General features: G+C 39.7%; 2 protein-coding genes across 2 annotated transcripts in view; both read left to right on the top strand.

Moving 5' to 3' along the window:
- The window catches only part of Cnga1 (cyclic nucleotide gated channel alpha 1), a 37418-nt gene extending 34995 nt beyond the window's left edge, over positions 1–2423 (top strand). Inside the window, exon 9 of the mRNA XM_021211044.1 lies at positions 589–2423. Within this exon, the coding sequence (XP_021066703.1) occupies positions 589–2003 (1415 nt within the window). The 3' untranslated portion in view covers positions 2004–2423. The remainder of the gene's footprint in view (positions 1–588) is intronic.
- Positions 2424–10232: 7809 nt separating this feature from the next.
- Positions 10233–22495, top strand: part of Nfxl1 (nuclear transcription factor, X-box binding like 1) — a 41168-nt gene continuing 28905 nt past the window's right edge. Inside the window, exons 1-5 of the mRNA XM_021210485.2 lie at positions 10233–10298; positions 10634–10888; positions 13610–13786; positions 17769–17878; positions 20135–20265. Of these exons, the coding sequence (XP_021066144.1) occupies positions 10636–10888; positions 13610–13786; positions 17769–17878; positions 20135–20265 (671 nt within the window). The 5' untranslated portion in view covers positions 10233–10298; positions 10634–10635. The remainder of the gene's footprint in view (positions 10299–10633; positions 10889–13609; positions 13787–17768; positions 17879–20134; positions 20266–22495) is intronic.

The following is a 22495-nucleotide window of genomic DNA, read 5'->3' as shown; positions in this document are numbered from 1 at the left end:
GTCCAGATTGTGGGTGTGTGAGTATATGTGTCTGTGTATATTTGCCTGTATAAAACATTTTAATTCTTTTCGTTTCCTCCCTCTCTGGCTCACAAAGAGTCAACCAGCCTAGCCAGAGAGGCTTCTGGCTGCCTGGACAGAGAAGGGAGTGATAGCATTTTTTTTTTAAACTTAATTCCCTGCTGATAGGCAACAGGTGTTAATTGCCCAAGAGATCTTAACCGCTTTTTAAGAAGCTATCTGGAAGCATTCAGTATGGTTAGTGAGCTAGAAGGCCAGTGAGCACCAGTCTTTAAAATTACCTCTACATCCAATGCTGTGTCCCACTTCAAACCATTCCAGACCAGGCAGGCTCCTGGCACTTTTACACTAAAAAGCATGATTCCCCTCCCCCCCATTTCTCCTGCAATAGACTCTTCTATAACCACATGTAGATTTGGTCTTATAGGTTATTGTATCACTGTAGACATATTTATTGAAAAGTCTTTTTATTTTGGCCTAAACAAAGCTGATTAAGAGCGACTATAGAAAACAATCACAGCAGTGTAATCAACAGACACAGTCTGTCTTGTCTCTCTTCTATTTTAGGTTACCTGGAACAAGGGCTGCTAGTGAAAGACAAAATGAAACTCATCCAGAGATACAAAGCAAACCTGCAGTTTAAACTTGACTTTCTGTCAGTGATACCAACTGATCTGCTGTACTTAAAGTTTGGGTGGAACTATCCAGAAATCAGGCTAAACCGGCTGTTAAGGATCTCTCGAATGTTTGAGTTCTTCCAGAGGACGGAAACAAGGACCAACTACCCGAACATCTTTAGGATTTCTAACCTTGTGATGTACATCGTCATCATCATTCACTGGAATGCTTGTGTGTATTATTCTATCTCAAAAGCTATTGGATTTGGGAATGACACATGGGTCTACCCTGATGTTAATGATCCTGAATTTGGCCGTTTGGCTAGAAAATACGTCTACAGTCTTTATTGGTCTACCTTGACTTTGACAACCATCGGTGAAACTCCACCTCCCGTGCTGGATTCTGAGTACATCTTTGTGGTGGTTGACTTCTTAATTGGAGTTTTAATTTTTGCCACCATTGTCGGTAACATAGGTTCCATGATTTCCAATATGAATGCGGCCCGGGCAGAATTTCAATCAAGAGTTGACGCTATCAAACAGTACATGAATTTTCGAAACGTAAGCAAAGATATGGAAAAAAGGGTTATTAAATGGTTTGACTACCTGTGGACCAACAAAAAAACAGTTGATGAGAGAGAAGTCCTGAGATACCTCCCTGACAAACTAAGGGCAGAAATTGCCATCAACGTTCATCTGGACACGTTAAAAAAGGTTCGCATCTTTGCTGACTGTGAAGCTGGTCTGTTGGTGGAGTTGGTGTTGAAACTACAACCCCAGGTATATAGTCCCGGAGATTACATATGCAAGAAAGGGGACATTGGGCGGGAGATGTACATCATCAAGGAAGGCAAACTTGCTGTGGTGGCAGATGATGGAATTACACAGTTTGTGGTGTTGAGCGACGGCAGTTACTTCGGTGAGATCAGCATTCTTAATATCAAAGGCAGCAAGGCTGGCAACCGAAGAACAGCCAACATCAAGAGCATTGGCTACTCGGACCTGTTCTGCCTCTCCAAAGATGACCTCATGGAAGCTCTTACAGAGTACCCAGACGCCAAAACTATGCTGGAGGAGAAAGGGAGGCAGATCTTAATGAAAGATGGTCTGCTGGATATAAACATTGCCAATATGGGCAGTGACCCTAAAGACCTGGAAGAGAAGGTCACTCGAATGGAGGGGTCAGTGGACCTCCTGCAAACGCGATTTGCCCGTATCTTGGCTGAATATGAGTCGATGCAGCAGAAACTCAAGCAAAGATTAACCAAGGTCGAGAAATTTCTGAAACCGCTTATTGAAACAGAATTTTCAGCTCTGGAGGAACCCAGGGGGGAAAGTGAGCCCACAGAGTCTCTACAGGACTGAAAAGCTGCTCAACAGCAAAAAAAAAAAACAAAAAAACATGCACAATGTGTGATCCTTTTGAGCGTTTGACCAGAGACAACTGAGAATTGGGAGAAAGAGTCACCTGGGAAATTTCTCTACAGCGAAAATGTGTGTGGGTAGATGACACAAATCAGTTGTGTAATATTGCAACAAAAGTATCGTCTTCTCCTGGGATTTTTCACAGTGGACACTGTGCAAGGACATGATCTGACTAACGCGTCTGTGTCTTCCCCACAGATGCTCCTTTTATGTACTGTTCTGTAGAAGTGAAGGAGTACCCCTCCTTTTCAGGCCACTTGCACTGTTGAGGAGTCACACGTATCCGGCGTCACTGTGTACATTGCGTTTGGGATACAGTTATTAGAGGCAGAATGCAATAAAGTGAAATTCATGACAAAACCAGAGTAAGTGTGATTTATTTGACGATTAAGTAGGGAATAAGTAGTGTCTTGCAGAGCTTCAGGTCATTTTAAGGAGACTGGCTTTTGTGGTAATGTAAATCTCAGGGCTGGAGGGAAACTTCTTACTGATAGATGCAAAATAAATCATGTTATAAGATAATACGTATGCACATAAATACTAAAGTGTTCATTGCCATTGCAAGATGTTAAGTTTAAGCAGTTCTCAGAGTATTAAGGCCTGACAACTATGGCTGATATCTTTCTTTTATGTCTAACCATGTAAGAAAAATAGACAAACACAATACCGTTGGATGATTAACTAGGTCAAGTGTCCTATCAGGAGGCCTGAATATTCTATGAGCCAGTACAAAGCTTCTTTGAAAGTCAGAACATGAAGGCTTTAACTCAGTGACAGGGTGCTGATTAAGGAGTACAAGGCCCTCGGTTCAATTGGAAGAATAGATGGGGGCTGGGGGGGGGGTGTGAAGGAAGAAGGATGGGAAGAAAGAGGAAGGGGAGCTAATCCATTAACATTATACCTTCTACATTTTGTGTAGTGCCCCTTCAGTATCAGCCCAGATATGTTTCTTTACAATAGAGGAAATGTCTTACTCCTCAAATAAGTATATTTTATATGATATGTAACCCAGTTTCTACCCGAAACATGTCATCCTCATTATGCTCTTCCTCTTCCTCCCCCTTTTCCTCCCCCTATTCCTCTTCCTCCTCTTCATCATTCGGTAGTATAGGAATGAGTGCTACACTCCTTGCTTAGTTCTGGCTTCTGAGAAGCACGGTTAGCATCAGGGTGAAAAGATGCTTCGAGTCTTTTCTGGGCTAGCAATAATGCCAAGTGTTCTTATTTGGATATCTTCCATCTCAAGCTGATGCTTACCTTGGACTGCTGATGGATGTTTGGTCAAAGGCTTGAGGTAAGGAAGTATGCGGTTCTGTCCTCAGGATTCTTCTAGACAGAGGGCTCAGACAGGTTAAGATGCTGGTGGTAGATGGAGTCTCATACCTGAAAGAGTGGTACTGCAGAGGTTCAGATGGGGCTCAGCATCATCTGGAGGTGAAAAAAAAAAAGAGAGACAGGATCCATGTGGCTTTGGGGAAACTCTTTTTTTTTTTTTTTTTTTTTTTTTTTTTAATTTTTTTTTTTTTTTTTTTTTTTTTTAAAGTACTCTTTTTTTACTTTATTTTTGAGTACACTGTTACTGTCTTCAGACACACTAGAAGAGGGCATCAGATCCCATTACAGATGGTTATGAGCCACAATGTGGTTGCTGGGAATTGAACTCAGGACAGTGCTCTTAACCACAGAGCCATCTCTCCAGCACCGGGGAAACTCCTTTTAAGAACCTGGGTGCTGCCGGCAGTGGTGGCACATGTCTTTAATCCCAGCACTTGGGAGGCAGAGACAGGTGGATTTCGAGGCCAGCCTGGTCTACAGAGTGAGTTCCAGGACAGCCAGGGCTACACAGAGAAACCCTGTCTCGAAAAACCAAAACCAACCAACCAACCAAACAAACAAACAAACCTGGGTGCTTTGAGAAAATCAACAAGATAGACCCTTAGCCAGACTAACCAGAGGGCACAGAGACACTATTCAAATGAACAAAATCGGGAATGAAAAGGGAGACATAACATCAGAAACCAAGGAAATTCAAAAAATCATCAGATACCACTACAAAAGCCTATACTCAACAAAACTGGAAAATCTGAATGAAATGAACAATTTTCTAGACAGATACCAAGTGCCAAGTTAAATCAGGATCAGATAAACCATCTAAATAGTCCCATAACCCTTAAAGAAATAGAAGCAGTCATTAAAAGTCTCCCAACCGAAAAATATCCCAGAACGAGATGGGTTTAGTGCAGAATTCTATCAAACCTTCAAAAAAGACCAAATACTAATACTCTTTAAACTATTCCACAAAATAGAAACAGAAGGAACACTACCCAATTCATTCTATGAAGCCACCGTTACGCTTTGTAGTCTCCCTTGGAGATGGAACAATTTCTGTCTAATTAGGATCTTGTCACAACTTCCTTTCATACAGGGCTTGACAAGAGATTTTCTTCTACTTCTATCATGTTTAATATTACAAATAGATTTTAAAAACTGGTTGAGTAAATATTACTTTTATCTTCAGAAGACATCATGTATATTTAAGAGACATTTAACTATTATAGCTTATTTTGATAACGTAAAAAAAAAAAGAACCTGGTTGCATGTGGAGGTGAAAGCAGGAACTCATCTCTTAGCTATGCAGAAACCAGTCACATCTGGATATCAAAGAATCTTAAGAATAAGGACATGAAGGTGGCATGAAGGTGAGGGAGTTTGGGACAATAGAGTGGGGAGCTAAGTTGGAAGTTGGCATGTAAATTCTGATGACAGATCAGTTGAAGGGGCTGAGAACCAGACAGTGAGTGTTTACCATGTCCCAACTCTTTCATGTGATGTTCACAGGAAGAGACAGTTTTGATACATTAAGAAAATCCCAAATCCTGATGTTGCACATTTCCCCTTTTAGAATCCCCTGGAGTATAATCCATCTCTGCTGTGCTAGCAATTTTATGTCAGTTTGACACAAGCTAGAGTTATTTGGGAAGAGGGGGCTTCAACTGAGAAAATGCTCCTACCAGGTTGGCCTGTGAACAAACTTTGGGGCATTTTCTTGATAATTATTGTGGGAGGGTCCAGTTCACAGTGAGTCAAGCCATTCCTGGAGCGTCTGAGAAAGCAGATTGGGCAAGCCAGGAGGAGCATGTCAGTAAGCAGAACTCCTCTATGGTATCTGCTCTACTTTCTGCCTCCAGGTTCCTGCCCTGAGTTCTTATCCTTAGTTATGGACTTACAAGCTGGAAGGTGAAAAAAAAAAAAAAAACAAAAAAAAAACCCAAAAAAACAAAAAACCAAAAAAACCCCTTCCCTCCCCAAAAGTTGCTAATAGCCATGGTGTTTTATCATAGCAATAGGAACTCTATCTAAGATGCCTTATTCGTTACTTTTTTTTTATCGCTGTGATAAAGCACAGTGATTGTGGGAGTGGAGGGAACTCCGAGTGAGTGTGTAAGGAACAAATGAAGTGCATGCATGTGGTTGATATAAGCAGAGCCATGTCAAGGACACCACTATCTCAGAGTCACCACAATGACAGACGCTTCCCTGGGTCAGAATCAGGGAAATGGCAAGTCCTTCCCCTGATCTATGTGTGGATGTTGACAGTATGGGCAGAAGATATGACCACAGCTTCCTCCTATGAGATGTTTAAATCCTGACACTGCTCCCCTACAGAGATTCCCTAGAGACTCTAGTTAAGACTGCCTCTCTGAAGCTGGGCGGTGGTGGTGCACGCCTTTAATCCCAGCACTTGGGAGGCAGAGGCAGAGGCAGAGGCAGACAGATTTCTGAGTTCGAAGCCAGCCTGGTCTACAGAGTTCCAGGACAGCCAGGGCTATACAGAGAAACCCTGTCTCGAAAACAAACAAACAAAAGGACTGCCTCTCTGTTCACTTATACACAGTAAACCCACCTTCTCAACTCATATGTTATAAAATAAATGCATTGAGTTCTCGGTTTGCTGCTGGTGTATCTCCATCAGAGTGAAAAGCCCATGTGATCCCAGCTTTTCTGTACGCATGTCTGCCTTTTCTTTATTCCTTGTTATCCCAATTATGTCAATCCCTAAGCTGTGTAGGTCATGGCAGCTTTTTGTTTGTTTGTTTGTTTTTTGAGACAGGGTTTCTCTGTGTAGCCCTGGCTGTCCTGGAACTCACTCTGTAGACCAGGCTGGCTTTGAACTCAGAAATCCACCTGCCTCTGCCTCCAAAGTGCTGGGATTAAAGGCATGTGCTACCACTGCCTGGCTCCACGGTAGCTTTGAGAAGGAAGGGTTTATTTGGGCTTGCAGTTCCAGAGGTATAAGACTGTAGCGTGTAATTATTAAAAAACAATACACACTATCGCTGGCTAAGTGCCAGCAACCTGGTCTCCCCACCCCCAAGGTTATGCCTGAGCGGCGGTCCGCCCACTTTCACTCCCCCCACCCCTCATCAGCTCTTTTTTTTTTTTTTTTTTAACAGCTCTTTTTTTTTTTTTAAAGGTATTTATTTATTTATTATATGTAAGTACACTGTAGTTGTCTTCAGACACTCCAGAAGAGGGCATCAGATTTCCTTAAGGAAGATCTGTTGGAGCTCTTAACCGCTGAGTCATCTCTCACCCCCAACAGCTCTTATCTTCCCAGGCTATCTGATTCTGTTAGCCAGTGGCTTGCCTGCCAAGACTGGTGGCCGCTGGCTCTAAATCCCTATACCCTTAAAACTAAGACTCCAGATTTATCAGCCAGATTTAGATTAGTAAATCTTCAACCCCCCAAATACCCACACAAAGAACTCAAAACTCAATTGATATTGATACAAGCTGCACATATAGGTTGGACAAATTGCACTATATTATTCTATGCCCTTCTAAGATATCCATAGCTACCTATGACTCTTTCAAGCCACGTGGATCAAGTTCATCTTCCTCCATCTCCTGTCTCCTCCCCTCTCTGTCAGCTCTCTAAAACTTTCAGCCCCGCCTTCTTTTTCCATTGCCCAATCACAGGCTCTAGCGTTATCTGACTAATTAGATTTCACCCAATTTCACCTTTGTCCAGACAGCAATCCATTTAAGGAATCCCCAGCAGGGGATTCATCAGCATCTCGACGTGGGAGCAGGGCAGCTGCAGCTGTGGCGGCAGAACCAGCTAAAAGCTCAAATCACAAATAAGCTGAGAGAGCAAACCCTTGCTACAAGCTTCAGTAGTATTTTGACCTGGCATTCCATCAGAGGCTGTGTAATAGTTTACTTTTCAAGTGTCTGATGTCATTAGGGTTGTGCTATAATTAAAGTGTGCACCCCAAATACATATATAATCTTAATACCCGGATTAATGACTTGATGGTTTTTGGAGATGAAACCTTTGGGAGATAATTCTGGCTAGATGCAGTCACGAAGGTGCAGCCCCATGGTGTGATTAATGGCTTTAAAAGAGAGAGGCCAGAGCTTGATTTTCTTGTTATCTAACAATTTAATGTCTCTTGCCATGCTATGACCCAGCAGGAAGTTCCTCACCAGCTTCTAGCACTTTCCCAAACTGTGAGAATAAATCTCTGTTCTGTTAAGTTTACCCATAATTCAACTGTGGCCTCCTGTATTGTTATAGCAACAGAAAACAGAGGCCAATGTCACATTGCTTCTAGTTTGGAGCTATTTTGAACACACTTCCAACAAACTCAGGTATATGCATTTATGTGTGTAGTTATGTTTTGCTTTCTTTTGGGTATATATCCAGAAATGGAACTTCTTTTTTTGTTTGTTTGTTTGCTTGCTTTTTTTTTTCCTAACAATTTTTTATTCGATATTTTCTTCATTTACAATTCAAATGCTGTCCCGAAAGTCCCTTATACCCTTCCTTCTCCCTGCTCCCCAACCCACCCACTCCCACTTCGAAATAGAACTTCTTAATCATAGTACTTTGGTAGTACATCAAATCCAATTTTGAGTTTGAAGCAGTTTCCACTCCTACCAGAAAACCTGAGCACTCCCAACATTTGGGACTGTCACCTTATTCATCTTTTTTCACCTTATTAAGTTTTAAAACTTTTTGCGGGAAAAGTTTTTTTTTTAATTAAAGTCAAATATAAGCTCAAAATTATATTTCTCAAGCTGTAAACCCATAGCCCTTTGAAAAACATCAAAGAACCTTTATTTCTGTTGCTATCAGAAATTTCAAAGTAAACATAGCAGCATGAAAAATTTGAAAATGTACTCTCCACTTACACACGCTCCTGTGTTGTTCTGTGTGATCAAAGCTTATGATGATATAGTATTTGTTCATGCAGTGAACTCGTAATGTTCTGTTTGATGTCGAAGTGATTCCCATTTTAAATTCTCATTACATTCACGGAAATTTTTGAATAGATGAAATTTTTGCATTTTAAAGTCCTCCAATGTAATTGGAATATCCATATGTGTTTTCCAGCTTTCTATGGACCATATCACATTCCTGAGATAAAGTCCCTTAAAAAAGGAAAAGTGTGCTTTGGTCTATGGGTTCCTGAGGTTTCAATCTCAAAAGATTGGCTTCACTGATTTGTATTTGTGGTTGGATGATATATCATTCTAGGCATGTGTGGTGGGGACCAAGTCTCATACCTCCAGGAGAGAGAAAGGGAGGGGGAGGCGGAGAGAGAGAGAGAGTCCTTCAAGGACACACCCTTTGATTTAAATCTCCAGCCACTTACAGGTTTCATTACAAGTGCTGAGGACCAACTAGTTTGCACATGGCTTATCAGGACATTGCAGATGCAGAACATTAAAGAGAGCTACACAATAATCATTTGTCTAAGAGAGGAGGCCAGGAGTCACTTTACCTAGTTGCAACCCAGGCTCTGCTGGCGTGTTGAAAAAGATTTTTTTGTGTTATTTATTCATTAAAAATTTGGTTTCAATGATGAGACTCCACATGTTATTAAACAGGTAAGCAAAAGAAAAGGAAGGAATGTTTGTGTGAAGCTCTCGATAAAGATCACAATAGTTAATAACTAATGTTTGGAGGAATGGAGGGAATGTCTTCTCAGGAAGGTTTAGTATGGGGATTTGGGCAATGTGCTAGTGGAGATCTGTGATACACACCAAGGTTCTATGAGGGTCTCTTCCTCATCAGCCACCTCAATATTCCCTGGACATTTACTGGGTTTGGATGAATTATAGGCCATGATTTAATACCTATGTGCAAGAAATTAAAAACATGATAGAATTAAAACTTAGTTTCAGTACAATTACCTCTCTATGCTTTAGTTTTCCCAGTGGTAAAATTGCAATGATAAATAAGCTTATTTTGAATACAAAATGTATTAGCACAATGGGCATGATGATGAAGGCCTGGAGCCCCAACAACTTCAAAGGCTGTGGTGAGAGAATTATGAGTTCAAGAACAGCCTAGATAATATTAGAAAACTCATCTCAATAAGTTATAAATGTAAAACTTTATATATGTGCATATAAATATGTAAATATTTTGTACACTCCTGGACACATTGAATGGCATCTAAATATATTTGTGGTAAATGTTGGGAAATTAACTAAGCTGAAGGGTAATTTAAGGATTGTATAACTTCAAATATCAACCAAAATTCGGTTCATTGCCCAAGAAACCACTAAATGAATTTCTGCAATCTATACGTAAAGATTAGCTGCTGACTTTCAGTTACTTTCCTTAATGAATCTACTGGAGGAAGCAGCCTTGAAGGGAAAAGAAGCAGTCTCCAAGGGAAAGCTTGTTTTAAAATATAAAAGGTGGTAATAGTAGGGGTTGGATTTCATTGGGAGTTGTGACACTTTCTCCTCTCAAACCATTTTTCCTACAATGCTTCCCATGGCGTCTTCTGTTTTCTAAGTACTTCCTGGACGAGGACCTGCCTGCTACCTGCAAGCAACAAGACTATGGCGAGAATAACTTTATGTCAATTTTGCCTTCTCTGACTGAATCCTGAAACCTCGCGTATTTCCGGGGAGCAGCCGCCGATAGCAGCAGGCTCCGGACACGCCCACCAACGGAGGCGTCCACTTTTCCCGAGCCTCCGAGCACTCTGGGAAATGTAGTTCCCCAAAGGCCGCGAACGACCGTGCGGGCGCATGCGCGCTGAGCATGCCTTCGCCTCTTCCGGAAAAGAAAGCGGCCGCGCTGCCACGCATTCTGCGGTCCGCGGGCGGAGGCTTCTGGGAGTTGTAGTCCCGGGCGGTGGACGCCGTCGGTAAGGAGACGTAGCTTTTCGGTGCAGTCCACTTCAGTTGGTTCCCGGCCGCGGCCGCACGGTCAGTCCGCGTGTCTGTGCCTACCGCGCTTCTCCTGTGGCTGAGGAGAATTTCCCGCGGCTGGGCTTTTCCTGTCCCGGGTGGGCTCCTCGTGGCTCCGTGCTTCATTTCTACCCTCCGTCTTTTCCCTCGTCGCCCATCGCTGGAGCCTGGGCTTGGCGTGGGGGGGGGGGAACTCGCCCTCGGGAGACACAGGGCCGCGACCTCCTCAGACCCGGGTCTCCGTGTCGCCGGGTCCGTCCGCAGCCAGCCTGACCCCGCGGTCCCTCGGCAGGCAGCCGCCCCCATCTTCGGACGCCCGCTCACGCTCCTTCTCCTTTATCTCTCCGCTGCAGGGATGGACGCTCCCTGGCGCCAGGTGGCCGCTGGCCGAGGCCGAGCCCGAGGACGGGCCACCGCAATGACCCTCTCGGGAAATGGAGTCCCTCTTGGTGGCGCTGGAGGAGGGCGAGCCAAAGGGTCTGGGGGCGCGGTGTCTTCGGGGCCCGGTCCCGGGGGAGCAGCAGCTCTGGCCCCTGCGGGTCGCGGGCAGCGCTCAGCTGGAGGCGAAACCCCGCAGCCTCCGGGGGCCTGGGGTGAGGATGGCTCAGGTGAGGATGACCCGGGTCTCCCGCCCCACCAAACTCCCCAAGTCACTTCCCTACTTACCGCTGGCTGCCAGGGCCCTCCAAGTCTCTCATTCACTTTTTAACTGCCCGGGGAGTTTAGTCTCAGGAAACCTTCTCAGATTCAGGCAGATTTTCATCTCTCTTATCCTTTTAATTGATAATTGCCTTTGTTAGTCACTTTCTTCAGTGGTGTGCAGCTGATTTGGTTAACTCAGTAAATGGATCGCCGGAGTTTTTCTTTTATAATCTAAGATGTTTAACATCTGTTGTAAAATAAGACCTTGTGCTTTCGCATCTGTGTGTATGGTAACAGCAAGCTAGGTTAAGGTCTCAGAATCCCATTTACGAACAGATTGGGAGCTCCATTCTTCATTAATTAACTCGACTTTCGAGACCAGTTGTCGATAGCCATCTTTCCCAGGCTACCTGACTTTTTGGACTGTTTTAGACCCGCTTTGGTTGTTGTTTTTGACTGATCCCAGTGCAGAAATTCCATGTCTATCCATGGTGTATCAGGTGTTACCACGATGGATTTGCCTATAGCCTTGGTCCAAGATCTCCTTTTAGTGCGATGTTGAGAGTGTTTATACATAACACTCCAGATAAAGGAGAGTGGTCCCTGAAAGCATTTTGTGTTTGGAATGTATTTTTTCAGAAGACTTTTAAAATTTTTATTTCTGAGATTATAATAGAATTGCATTATTCTCCCTTCCTGCTAGGAGCAAAATTGAGTCTCTGCATGGGGTTTCCCAGGGTAACTTGAAAGTTAGTTTGCATTGACTTTTCTGGCAGGTGGTCAGTTAATCATAGAGGTGCAGTGTGCTATTTAGAGACCTCTGAGCAAGTAGGTAAGATGGCTTGGATTTTGTGGGTAGCAGGAAAGCAAGCATTCTCTATATAGTATATAAAGTATATAGTAGTTGACATTTCTGGGGAAGGAATAAGTTAAGATGATTGCCTGGTCACTTTGTGTGTGACATTCTTCCAAATGGTACTAGGTATGTACATTTACCCAGCTTTTTTTAACAACCCCCCTTTGCCCCCTAGGCTCATTCCCAGAGAGTAATGACATCCTTGTAATTTTGAGATGTCTCACAGCAGTTACTGCTCTTCTTTTTTGTGGTCTCAAAGATTTCTAAAGTAAGCATCACATACATTTTTCTTCCATTTTTACCCAAAACAGTCTGTTTTCATTGATAGTCACCAATCAAATTAGCTGCAATAAGAAAAGGAAAAAAATTCCTGAGGAAACTAAAGGGTAAAATATCATTAAGTACAGATACACCAACTAAAATGAGATTCATTCTGATGGTTTCATGAGTCTGACAAATGAAATGTGTTTTAATTAGTGATTTGGAATAGTAAATTTAAAAATCCTCTTAATATGAGCACCAGTGCATGCAATCCAGCAAGCCTGTGAGTCTTTTCCTAAAACACCATTGCTGTCTATTGCACTTGTTAGCTGGAGTACAATCGCCAGCATTCTTACTCTCAAGAAGTTGGAAGTCGTCTTGGGAACATGTGCTGGGAAGTTATCTGGTTCTGTTTTGCATTGTTGTGTAATGAAGTAACAATGAGAAGTACAGAGTGCTCTAGAAATGAGAAGATCTAACTCAAATGTTATTTAGCATCCCTTTTCTGGCTAATAGTAGAATAATTCCATCCCACTTTACATCTTTTTTTTTCTTGGAGTGAGATTGTTAGAAGCATGTTTTTTTTTGTGTTAGCATTTTGTGTGACCACAAAAATGTCAATTTCACCTTGAAGGCTGGAAGGTTTTGAGCCTCCTAGGAAGCTGCTAATAAATGCAGTAGAGAAACCGTGGATATTATCATTATAAAGGTTTTGGTGGGTTGAACCGGGTTTGTGAGACTGGTTTGAAGAAGCACTAACTCCTGTCATTCTGACATGCTTCCACTGAGTATATTCCCCATCTCCTAAGTCATACTGTACAATGTATTTTAATGATTTTTATTATTTATTTATTTTTGAGACATAGTAAGAGTATCTTACTACATAGCTAACCCTGGCTGGCCTTGAACTCAGCTCTACCTACTTGTGTCTCTTAAGTGCTAGGAAAAAATATGTGTGTTGCCATACCTGTATTGTGTAATTTCTTTTTTCTTTTTCTTTTTCTTTTCTTTCTTTCTTTCTTTTTTTTTTTTTTTTTTTGAGTCCATTATGTAGCTTTGGCTGTCCTGGAACTCTATGTAGACCATGTTGGCTTAAGAGAGCTACCTTCCTCTGCCTCAAGATTGCTGGGATTAGAGGCATGTGCCCATGCCTGGCTTGTACAGTGTATTTTAACATTTCATTTCCGTTAATTTTTTTTTGTTGGTATTTTTATTTAGAGACTGTTCATGAAGTGTTGAGCACCATGACTATATTTTAGAACATGTCATTAGTTTGTTAGTCTCTGCATCTATAGCACTTGATTCTTTTGGGTAGGTTACTTCTAAAGTTAGTGTTTATTGTGTTGTTTTCTTTGGTTCTGTGGTAAGGAATTAGATTTTTTTTTCCCCTCACAATTTGTAAGAAGATACGATGTTATAAGGGTGACTTTCAAATCTGTGCTTAAAATTGATATAGTAGTCAAGTAAACTGGAATCTTACTGACCCAGGAAAAAAAGAGGTGTCATTGTATACCATGACTTGTGAGGACACGAATTTGCAGAAATGAAACTGTTTTTGTTTGTCAAGCAGAACTAATGTCTAGGAAGAAATTTGAGGAGATCAAGAAGTCCAATCAAGCTGCAGCCAAAAAGCTGATGGAGGAACACTGCAGCTCTTCCTCTGAGGAAGACGAAGGGGATGAGGACTTCGAAGGAAAGCAGGGGAAAATTGTTGCTAATACATTCACGACATACACTACTCACACAGGTATTGCCTTATTGATTTGGATATTTGCACTCTAAGTAGGATATTTCTGATATTGTCTAGTTATAATTTAAAGTACTATAGGATCATTTTTAGTGTGGTCATCTTGTCTAGCTGAGGACATTTTGGCGTTTAAATTATACGTTGTTAATACTAATCTTTGTATACAGTAGATTATCTGGCAAGTGTCCTTTACAACCCTAACTCCCAGAGAAACAGGTAGGGTAGGTGGTTACTGGCTGTGATTCTGTTGGGCTCAGGGCTTCAGGGACCCCTTCAAGGTAGTCTTCATTTTCTTCTTCTTTTTATCACATTAAAAGTGCCTTAAAGTCCACTTCATTTCTTGACTTTATTATTGTAGTGTCATATCTTACTTTTGATTTTCATACTGTTTTTAAAAAATTAAATCTTTAAAGGCCTGACATGTATATTCATTATCTGTTTTATATGTTTGGGTTGTGTTTAAAGTATGTCCCTCCTTTTATTTAACGTGAGAGAGGACCATAAGGATACTGGTATGTGTACTTATTAGTATCAAGTAATTAAAATAAATGGTTTCAAAGATCAGTATCTATATTCTTAGAGTTTTTAAATTTTATACTCAACGTCATTAGAAACATTAACATTTCTCAGCACTTTTATAGATATATTTCATGCTGTTTATATAGTCTTATGTTAGTTACACATGCTTGTAGTCTCATTTAGTTCTTTTCTTTAAAATCTTGTTAGGGCTAGTAATAAAAAAAAAAAAAAAAAAAAAAACAAAATTTCTAGGAAATGGCTCTTCATAGGAGAGAAAATTCTCCTAAAACTACGCAGTTAGAAAGTGGCACAGTTGGCCTAATGGTGATTTGCTCGGCTTTTGGACTTTTACTGGGCTTGTTGTGTTTTCTGTGTAAAAGCAGGGTGGTTCTAAGATGATGAGATGGCTACTCTTGGACCTGTTGATGAGGGAAAATCAGGAGAGTGGTTATAAGGACATCTCACTAGCCAAATTAAGACTTGGACTTCGGTGTTGCTTGTGTCTGATGAGTGTTTGACACTTTCAGTTTGGCTCAGGCGCGCTCTCTCCTGTGACATGTGTCTAGTGGTAGTAAGTGTTGTGGAGGGGTTGGAATGAGGTAGCACTGCTGTCAGATGGTATGTGCTGTCTACTGAGAGTCTAACATGTTTTGCATGCTTTAATATAGAGGTTTTCTACCATAGCTGGTTTTCCTCCTTTCCCTGTCTTGTAAAAGAATTTCTTCTGCTTTTAAAAAACAAACAAATCTTATTTTCCTTTATGTATAGGTCTTACATCATAACTCCACATCAGCTATCATAATGTTTGTCACTGATTTGTTCCTTATTTATTACATAGTGCTTTCCTGAGAACAGGACTGCTAGCACAACAGGATCAAGCATAGCAGAGTTTGTATGCTAGGTGGAATGAAGGTAGTTCAAGGGTATTAGAGTTAGTAAGTCTTCAGGCTGACTCTTGTAGTGTGGTGCCTATCTCTACCTCAGTCCATCTTTCTTTTGTTGCTTTGTGAGTTATCTGCATGTACTGATGACATTGTAAAGGTTGATAGGCATTCTCTAAGAAATTTACCATATTTCCTGAGGAATTCAGGAAGTTGAGCTAAAATGTCAAGTTTAACAAAATAAAAACTGATGAAAACAACTTTAAGGCTAGAGGATTTCCTGTTTCTGGATAACTTCCCAACTACTAATCTTCAGATTCGTGGCTAAGTGGACCTCACCTCAGGCTGCTGTCTTTTAGCATAGGTAGGAGAAAATACTACTGTTTACATGCTTTATGAGGTTGTTTTGTTTTTAGTTTTCTGCTCAAACTAATTTTTGTATCAAATACATTAATACTTTGATTTTTGTTCACGTATAGTCTGCACTATGAATGTAATTAACTAAGGAAACTGGAACAGTTATGTATTTTAATAAATGCCAGAGTAATAATATAGTGTCCATCTGACACTGGTGAATTGAGCTCTTGTCCATTCCCAAGAACCTCTCCTATTTTTCTGGTCTCAGGCTTGCATTCTGTGATTCTCCTCTCTTCTTGTGTGACTTTATTCTGAAGAGAATTTCATCTTCACTTCCAGGTACCTCACGTTAGAAGAGATGACTTTCCCTGTTTTCTTACCCTAGTAGCACTCCAGACTTCTACATAATAAGTGTGTGAACAGAGTGGTACATACATGACATGAATGAAACCAAGTCTATTGTCACCAAAGCCTACTAGACTTGGTACATTTTAAAACTATTTATTTATTTTTGAAACAGGGTCTCATCATGGAGCTCCGTCTGGCTAGAACGTGCCGTTCAATCCATATTCACCTCCTTACTCAGCCTTCCTCTGCCTGATTTCTTCAGTATCCCCTTTCTCCCTCTACACTAGCTTTACCTATTGCAGGCCCGCATTACCTACATGTGGCTACTGTTAGCATTCCACAGAAGAAAAACTGAGAGGCATTAGATAACTTCTCACAGTTCTAGCTGTTCTGTTTGCTCTAACTGCCTTCATCTGGTACTTTCTGCTCGTTCCAGTCTTGACCTCCTCAAACTCAGTTTCCTTACTTGCCACAGTGGTCTTAGAATCTGTGACTTCCAATGCTGTCTATCTATGTCTGCTGTGACATGCCAGGTAATGCATGTCATTTTGCTGTAGCCAAAGTATAATACAACTTTCAAAGAAAGTTATCTGAATTTTGTAGAGATAAACTTAGGCTTTAATTTGTAAGAATATACCATCATTTTAAATTTAAATTGTATGAATTAACTGTTAAATTGTATGAATAATTTGATAAAATTTAAAACATTACAGATTTTTTAAGCCATTTGTACTCTAAGCAATATAAGCATACTGACTATAGTTATTCTGTTTAAATTAAACAACAATTTAAAATGAAACACTTGTTGTTAGTAATGTTGTGTGTAGGTTAGAGTGCTTTACATTTGTTCATTAGCCCTGTAATGACATTGATATTTATGGTAGGTCAGATGCTTGTTAAGTTCTATGTTTACTTAGAGGGTTTTAGAAAATGAACTAAGATTCTTATTTATTTAGTTTTACTTTCTGGCAACAAACTTTGATTTGAATTAGATTATTGCCATGGTAAATTCTGTCCTTCTATAATCTTATATGATTGACCTGCTTTTCTTGGAAATTCAGTCAGTTTGTGTTGAGTCCTTTTAGTTTTACTAAAGGCACGCATGCTTGTTTTTCCTACGTGAACATAACTTGAGTTACGGCCCCTTTAGTGTTGATGTACTTTAGAGTGCTGCTCTGCCATTCTTTCATTAACTTTTCTTCCTTCCACTTTTTTCTCCATAACCCCAGTGAAGCACAAGATAGGGACTGAGGACTCACTCAGTAGTCACACTGAGGTCATAGAGTTGTTCTGTCTCAGATGTGTCCTGTGTAACACTGACATCATGATAGCTTATCCTTCTTGGAAATAAATACATAATACCTGTTTAAGGGAAATGTTTACAGTCCTTTAATTTTCTTCCCTAAAAAAAGCTTATACTACTGTTTCCAGCAGGAGTAGAGAGCACAGTTTAGTGAAACATGGCTTCTGTGCACTAGTAACCTCAGCGTCATTTCTTCCACAAGATTTATTATGAGTGTGTTACGTGCTAGCCTTCCCTTTAGTGGTTCACTTTTTGTTTTCCTTCACACTTGAGTTTCTTTATATTTTGTTACTTGCCATATTGGTATTGCAGTGGTTCTGCCCCCACCAAATTTGTTAAGGACTTGAAGCAGAAAGCAAGCCAGTGAGAGAGCTGAAATGCTGTTAATTTGTGGATGTGGTAACCCCTTGTCAGCTCATTTGAGTATTTACTTCCTTTTGTTAAGCTTTGAGGTTGTAAGTTACATTTTCTGCAGTTAAAATTGCTTAGCATTGGTCATGTAACATGATTGTTGGTGAAGATGTGTTGTTTTCAGATGTTGTTTACTGTGATGTTTTCCATTTTTAAATTTAAGATGGAGATATACATGAATTAGAGCGAACAAAACAGTATCTGAATGAGGCTTTCCAAGCAGGGGCTATGACGTGCCTAATTTGTATTGCTTCAGTGAAGAGAAACCAGGCAGTAAGTCTTCTGTTATGATATCTGGTATGATACATCCCCAAGTAACATATCTCACATTTTCAATACTTAGCCACTTGTGGTACTTCACTTATGTTTGTCTAAAAATTCTTTATTTGACAATGTTATATGTGAATTAATCTTCATTTTGTTAATCTGAAAAAATTTACAGAATTATCTCTAGGAATCTTTTTAAGAATTCCTACAACTACTGTGTTGCTGTGACCTAGAGCCTATATAATGCTAGGCAAATGGCCTACCACTGAGCTTCATATTTTCAGTGGGTTTGAAATAAAAGTAGCATGTTGAAATAAGGATAGGCTTGTAGGAACTAGAACATTATAATGACACTTAGTTTTATTAGGTTCTTCTAACAAAGTTGAGAGTATCGTGGGTAGTGTCCAGGGCCATTGGGGGAAAGACAGAGTGCGACATAACTGATTTTGTCGTAAGACCTTTTGTCTGATTGTGAAACTATCATAGACTTAAAAGGCCACAAGGAAGCAATTAAAGAAAAGTGACAACTGAGCATGGCAGACTCAACTTTTAAGATCTCATATTAATGGTTTCCTGGTAGAGTAGCATTGCTTAGAGAAAGATGAGGTCCAATGAAATGTTTTGGTCATAGAGTGAAACAGAATTTTAATATACTGTGGTTGGCTAGGCAGTGCAACTAAGGCAGGTGTCATCATACTCAGGGTCACATCTTGGCTTCCTGTGATTTCAGCTGCAGGATGAGACCCCACTACAGGAAAGCTAGGTCTCTGTAGGTTGCTTCCCTGTCCCCCCGTCTTTCCAAGGTTGTCTGTCCACCTCGGGAACTGAGTCAGCCAGTATTAGGGAACAGTTAGCACTGAGGCCTTCATGTTGCCTGAAACAACATGCTCCCAGTCTCCTTAGGGTGTTTGTTAGAATTAGAACAGCATGTTTACAGTTTTGTTTTGTTTTGTTTTGTTTTTAATTTTTTATTTTTAAAAGGACTTCCTGGGCTGGAGAGATGGCTCAGTAGTTAAGAGCACTGACTGCTCTTCCAGAGGTCCTGAGTTCAAATCCCAGCAACCACATGGTGGCTCACAACCATCTGTAATGGCATCCAATGTCCTCTTCTGGCGTGTCTGAAGACAGCTATAGTGTACTCATATAAATAAAATAATTAAAAAAAATTAAAAGGGCTTCCTGCAGTATGGACCTACTGTGGTTTTAGTAGTAATGAATTCTACAAAATACCATTATTTGGCAATTATTCTTCTTTGTCTTGTCATTTCCCTAGGTTATTTTAGGAAGGCTTTTGGAGAATCAAAACTAAGGGGTTGGCTGTTCCTCTTTATTTAATGCGTTGTCTACTTTATAGTACATGTCAGAAAAAATTTCTCATAATTGTCATAAGGAAACCAGAACTGAGGTTTTTTTCTTACATCAAAATATTGGCAGATTTAAAAGTTAATTTCGTATTACTTCTTAACCCTTAAAAATGTGTCTGTGTGCTACAGTGGATCTGGGAAGTCAGAGGGCACTCAGTGAGCTTGTTCTTCATTATCTTTATGTGGGTTCTGGGGATGGAACTCAGGTTTCCACACTTGCATGGGAAGTGCCTTTAACTGCTGAGCCATCTCACTGACTCTCTTGTAAGCTTTTATTATTATTACCTTTTCACTTTTTGTTTATTTTTTTTTTTTTTAATTTTGTGTGAAGTGTTAGCATAGACTTATAGGTTTTATATAACAAGGGATACACACACCAAATTATGGCCCGGCTTCTTGTTTTTTTTTTCTGGCCCGATTCTTTTGTTGTATTGTTTACAAAACAGATGTCTACCAATAAGAAATTGATGACATTATGGTACATAAACACCATATATAATAAGATATATAGGTGTATTTGACAAGGGTAAATGTTTATATCATGTTTTAAAAAGATATTACTTTATCAGTCAGTACCAGCATCTATATATAAATATGTGTGCACACATACATGCACATACATACACTTATGTGTATATATAAAAATAGAGATGGTTCAGATTGTTAGTTACAGCTGTAGTTTTTTCTTGATAATTGAAAATGAGTGATTAATATTTTTCTTTCAAATGTTACATCCCGAAATACGTCTTGTAAAGATCATCTCTTCTGTGATATTGTTTTGATTTTTAGTCTTTAGGTAACTTTTGAAGAATAATTCAGTGTGTGATAATCGTTTTAAAGTATTGTATAATTAATTGACAAAAATTATATATAATCAATTTTGAAACCTTTGTCTTAGGTTTGGAGCTGTTCAGGATGTTTCTGTATATTCCATATGCCCTGTATTCAGAAGTGGGCTAAAGACAGTCAGTTTCTTGTATCTTCTGTGACAGATGATGATTTTGGAAAGAAAGATTATCCCTGGCCATGGTAACTTTTTTTTCTAGTTCATTGGATTTTAAGTTGTAGAATAAATTAATAAAGGTGGAACCTTATAGATCAGAAGTTGTATTGTTGGAAGCTTCAGTCTGTTTTCCTTTTAGTATTTGTCTAGCTTCTGAAGATGGAGACCTTGGTAATGCTCTTCTCCTTTCAGTTTTTAATGTAAATACTAGTATCTGTCCATAACTAATAAATCATCAGTCTATGTTTTTCCTGTGAAACAGTGCTTCCACTATGCTTCTAAAGGACTTGTCTATGAGGTGGAATGAGAACCATTCAATTTTGTTACCTCTCTCTCTCCCCTTGATTGCCTGTTAGTACACACTAGTGTGATATTACTCATCTAATATATTATGATTATATGGTTTCCAGTTGTATCTTCAGTCTCAAAACTACGTTTATGTATTATGTGGTATCATTAATTTATCGATGTTGATTTTACTAGCTGTGTTCATTATTGCTGATTATTGGACCTTTGTCTTCTGTTATGTTTTGAGATAAAGTGGATAAGTTTAATCATTTGTCTCAGCTAGTCAAGAGTAGTAGATTCATTGTTAATGTAATTAAACATTAGCAAGGGAGCATTATATACTTATAATTCTTGTAATTTTTTTTTTTTAATTCAAAAGCTAGTGTTCTTTTTTCTAATATCATCCAGCTTGTAAAACTTTAGGCCTAATAGAATCTGGTTTTTAGTGACATCTTCCGTAATTATCATAAATACCGAGATATTTGTAAAATTGTGATATAATTTTAAAAAACGTTTTAGACACATTTTTTTCTAAAAAGTAGTTCTTGGCAGTCTTTAGAGATTTTGTCCATTTCCTCTGAAGATGCTGAAGTTAGCTGAGAGCAGCAGTGAGTTCACACTCTTCTCATTGTTAAGAAGCAGAGCTGGAATTTGAAGCCTAAGATTGATTCTTTTACATTTAGGCCTCTGTATTCACCCCTGAGCTCAGGTGGTAGACCGCTTTCTCTTTGAGCACACGCTGCTTTGAAAGAGTATAAGGTAGTCTGTGCTTGCTCGTTGCTGATGCTGGAGGACTTTAGTGTGAGTGGGTGTAGAATGAAGCTGATATTTAGAGCGGTGTTAGAGACCTGAGTGTCACATGCACCTGTCACCTCTGCTCTGGTCACTTCTGTTTTAAGTAGAGATTTTTCCATGGAGGAGCTCAGTGTCGGCTACCAGCATAATGAACTGCTGCTTTTCTCCCAGACCTGAAAGAATAAAAATATCATCTCCTGTGTAGTTTTCCTCCTTCCTAACCTTTACACAGCTATTTTGAATATAATTAATGAAGATAAGTGGCTATATAAGTTAAGAAGTTACTCTGTTTACTTCTTGTCTGCCAAGATGTAACCAGAACCTGTTACAAATTTTAATAAGGTAGTTATTTCATGGAAATGAACTTAGACTGTGTGTTTCTAAGATAAGTGCTTATTGAATAACAGGATAAGGCCTTTGCTTGTTGGCACTCCATCTTTTAAGTAAAACACATGCACTTCTACACATAAACCCTCCCTAAGCAGGTCTGTGTCAGGCCAGGCGAGCAGTGTAGCACATGTCAGCTGCCTAGTATCTAAAGACATCTTTTTTCATTGTAGCTGTAACAAAGTCATTTTTCTTTAGTAGAGAGCAACATAACATTTTAAATAAAATGTCAGCTATTTATAACATGAAGTATGGCATTGGTTTTCAATTTTTACTTAAAAAAATTCATTATATGTAAATGTGGATTTGTACATTTGTGTATGTTGTTTGTCTCTGTGGATATGTGCACATAAGTGCTGGTGCCTCTGCAGAGGTCAGAGGTATTGGGATCCCCCTGGACCTGGAGTCACAGACTATTGTGAGCCACATGTTATTGGGAGCTGAACTTAGCCTCTGCAAGAACAGCTGAGCCATCTCTCCATACCTTGTGATTGAAATTTGATTATGACAACAAATATGTTTTGGTTATTCTGAACACTTGTGTGGTATTTATTTGTAAGCACAACATGTTCTCATGACAATGAAAATACATTGCTTTTTATGCAAAACAAATTTAAACAGTGGTCTACAAATAGCCTGATAGAGAACATTGACTGATTGACTGTACTCAGTTGTTTGGGAAGAGACAAGGCTTAGGAGTGGCCTATGATGATTTTCAAATGAATTTTTAATAGACTTGAAGGTTGTCATTGCTAGCACCCAAATTTACTTTGATGTTGTCGTTCT

Source organism: Mus pahari, chromosome 13 (genome assembly GCF_900095145.1).
Source record: "Mus pahari chromosome 13, PAHARI_EIJ_v1.1, whole genome shotgun sequence".
NCBI classification, from domain to species: domain Eukaryota; kingdom Metazoa; phylum Chordata; class Mammalia; order Rodentia; family Muridae; genus Mus; species Mus pahari.
This window is presented reverse-complemented; position numbering and strand designations above follow the sequence as displayed.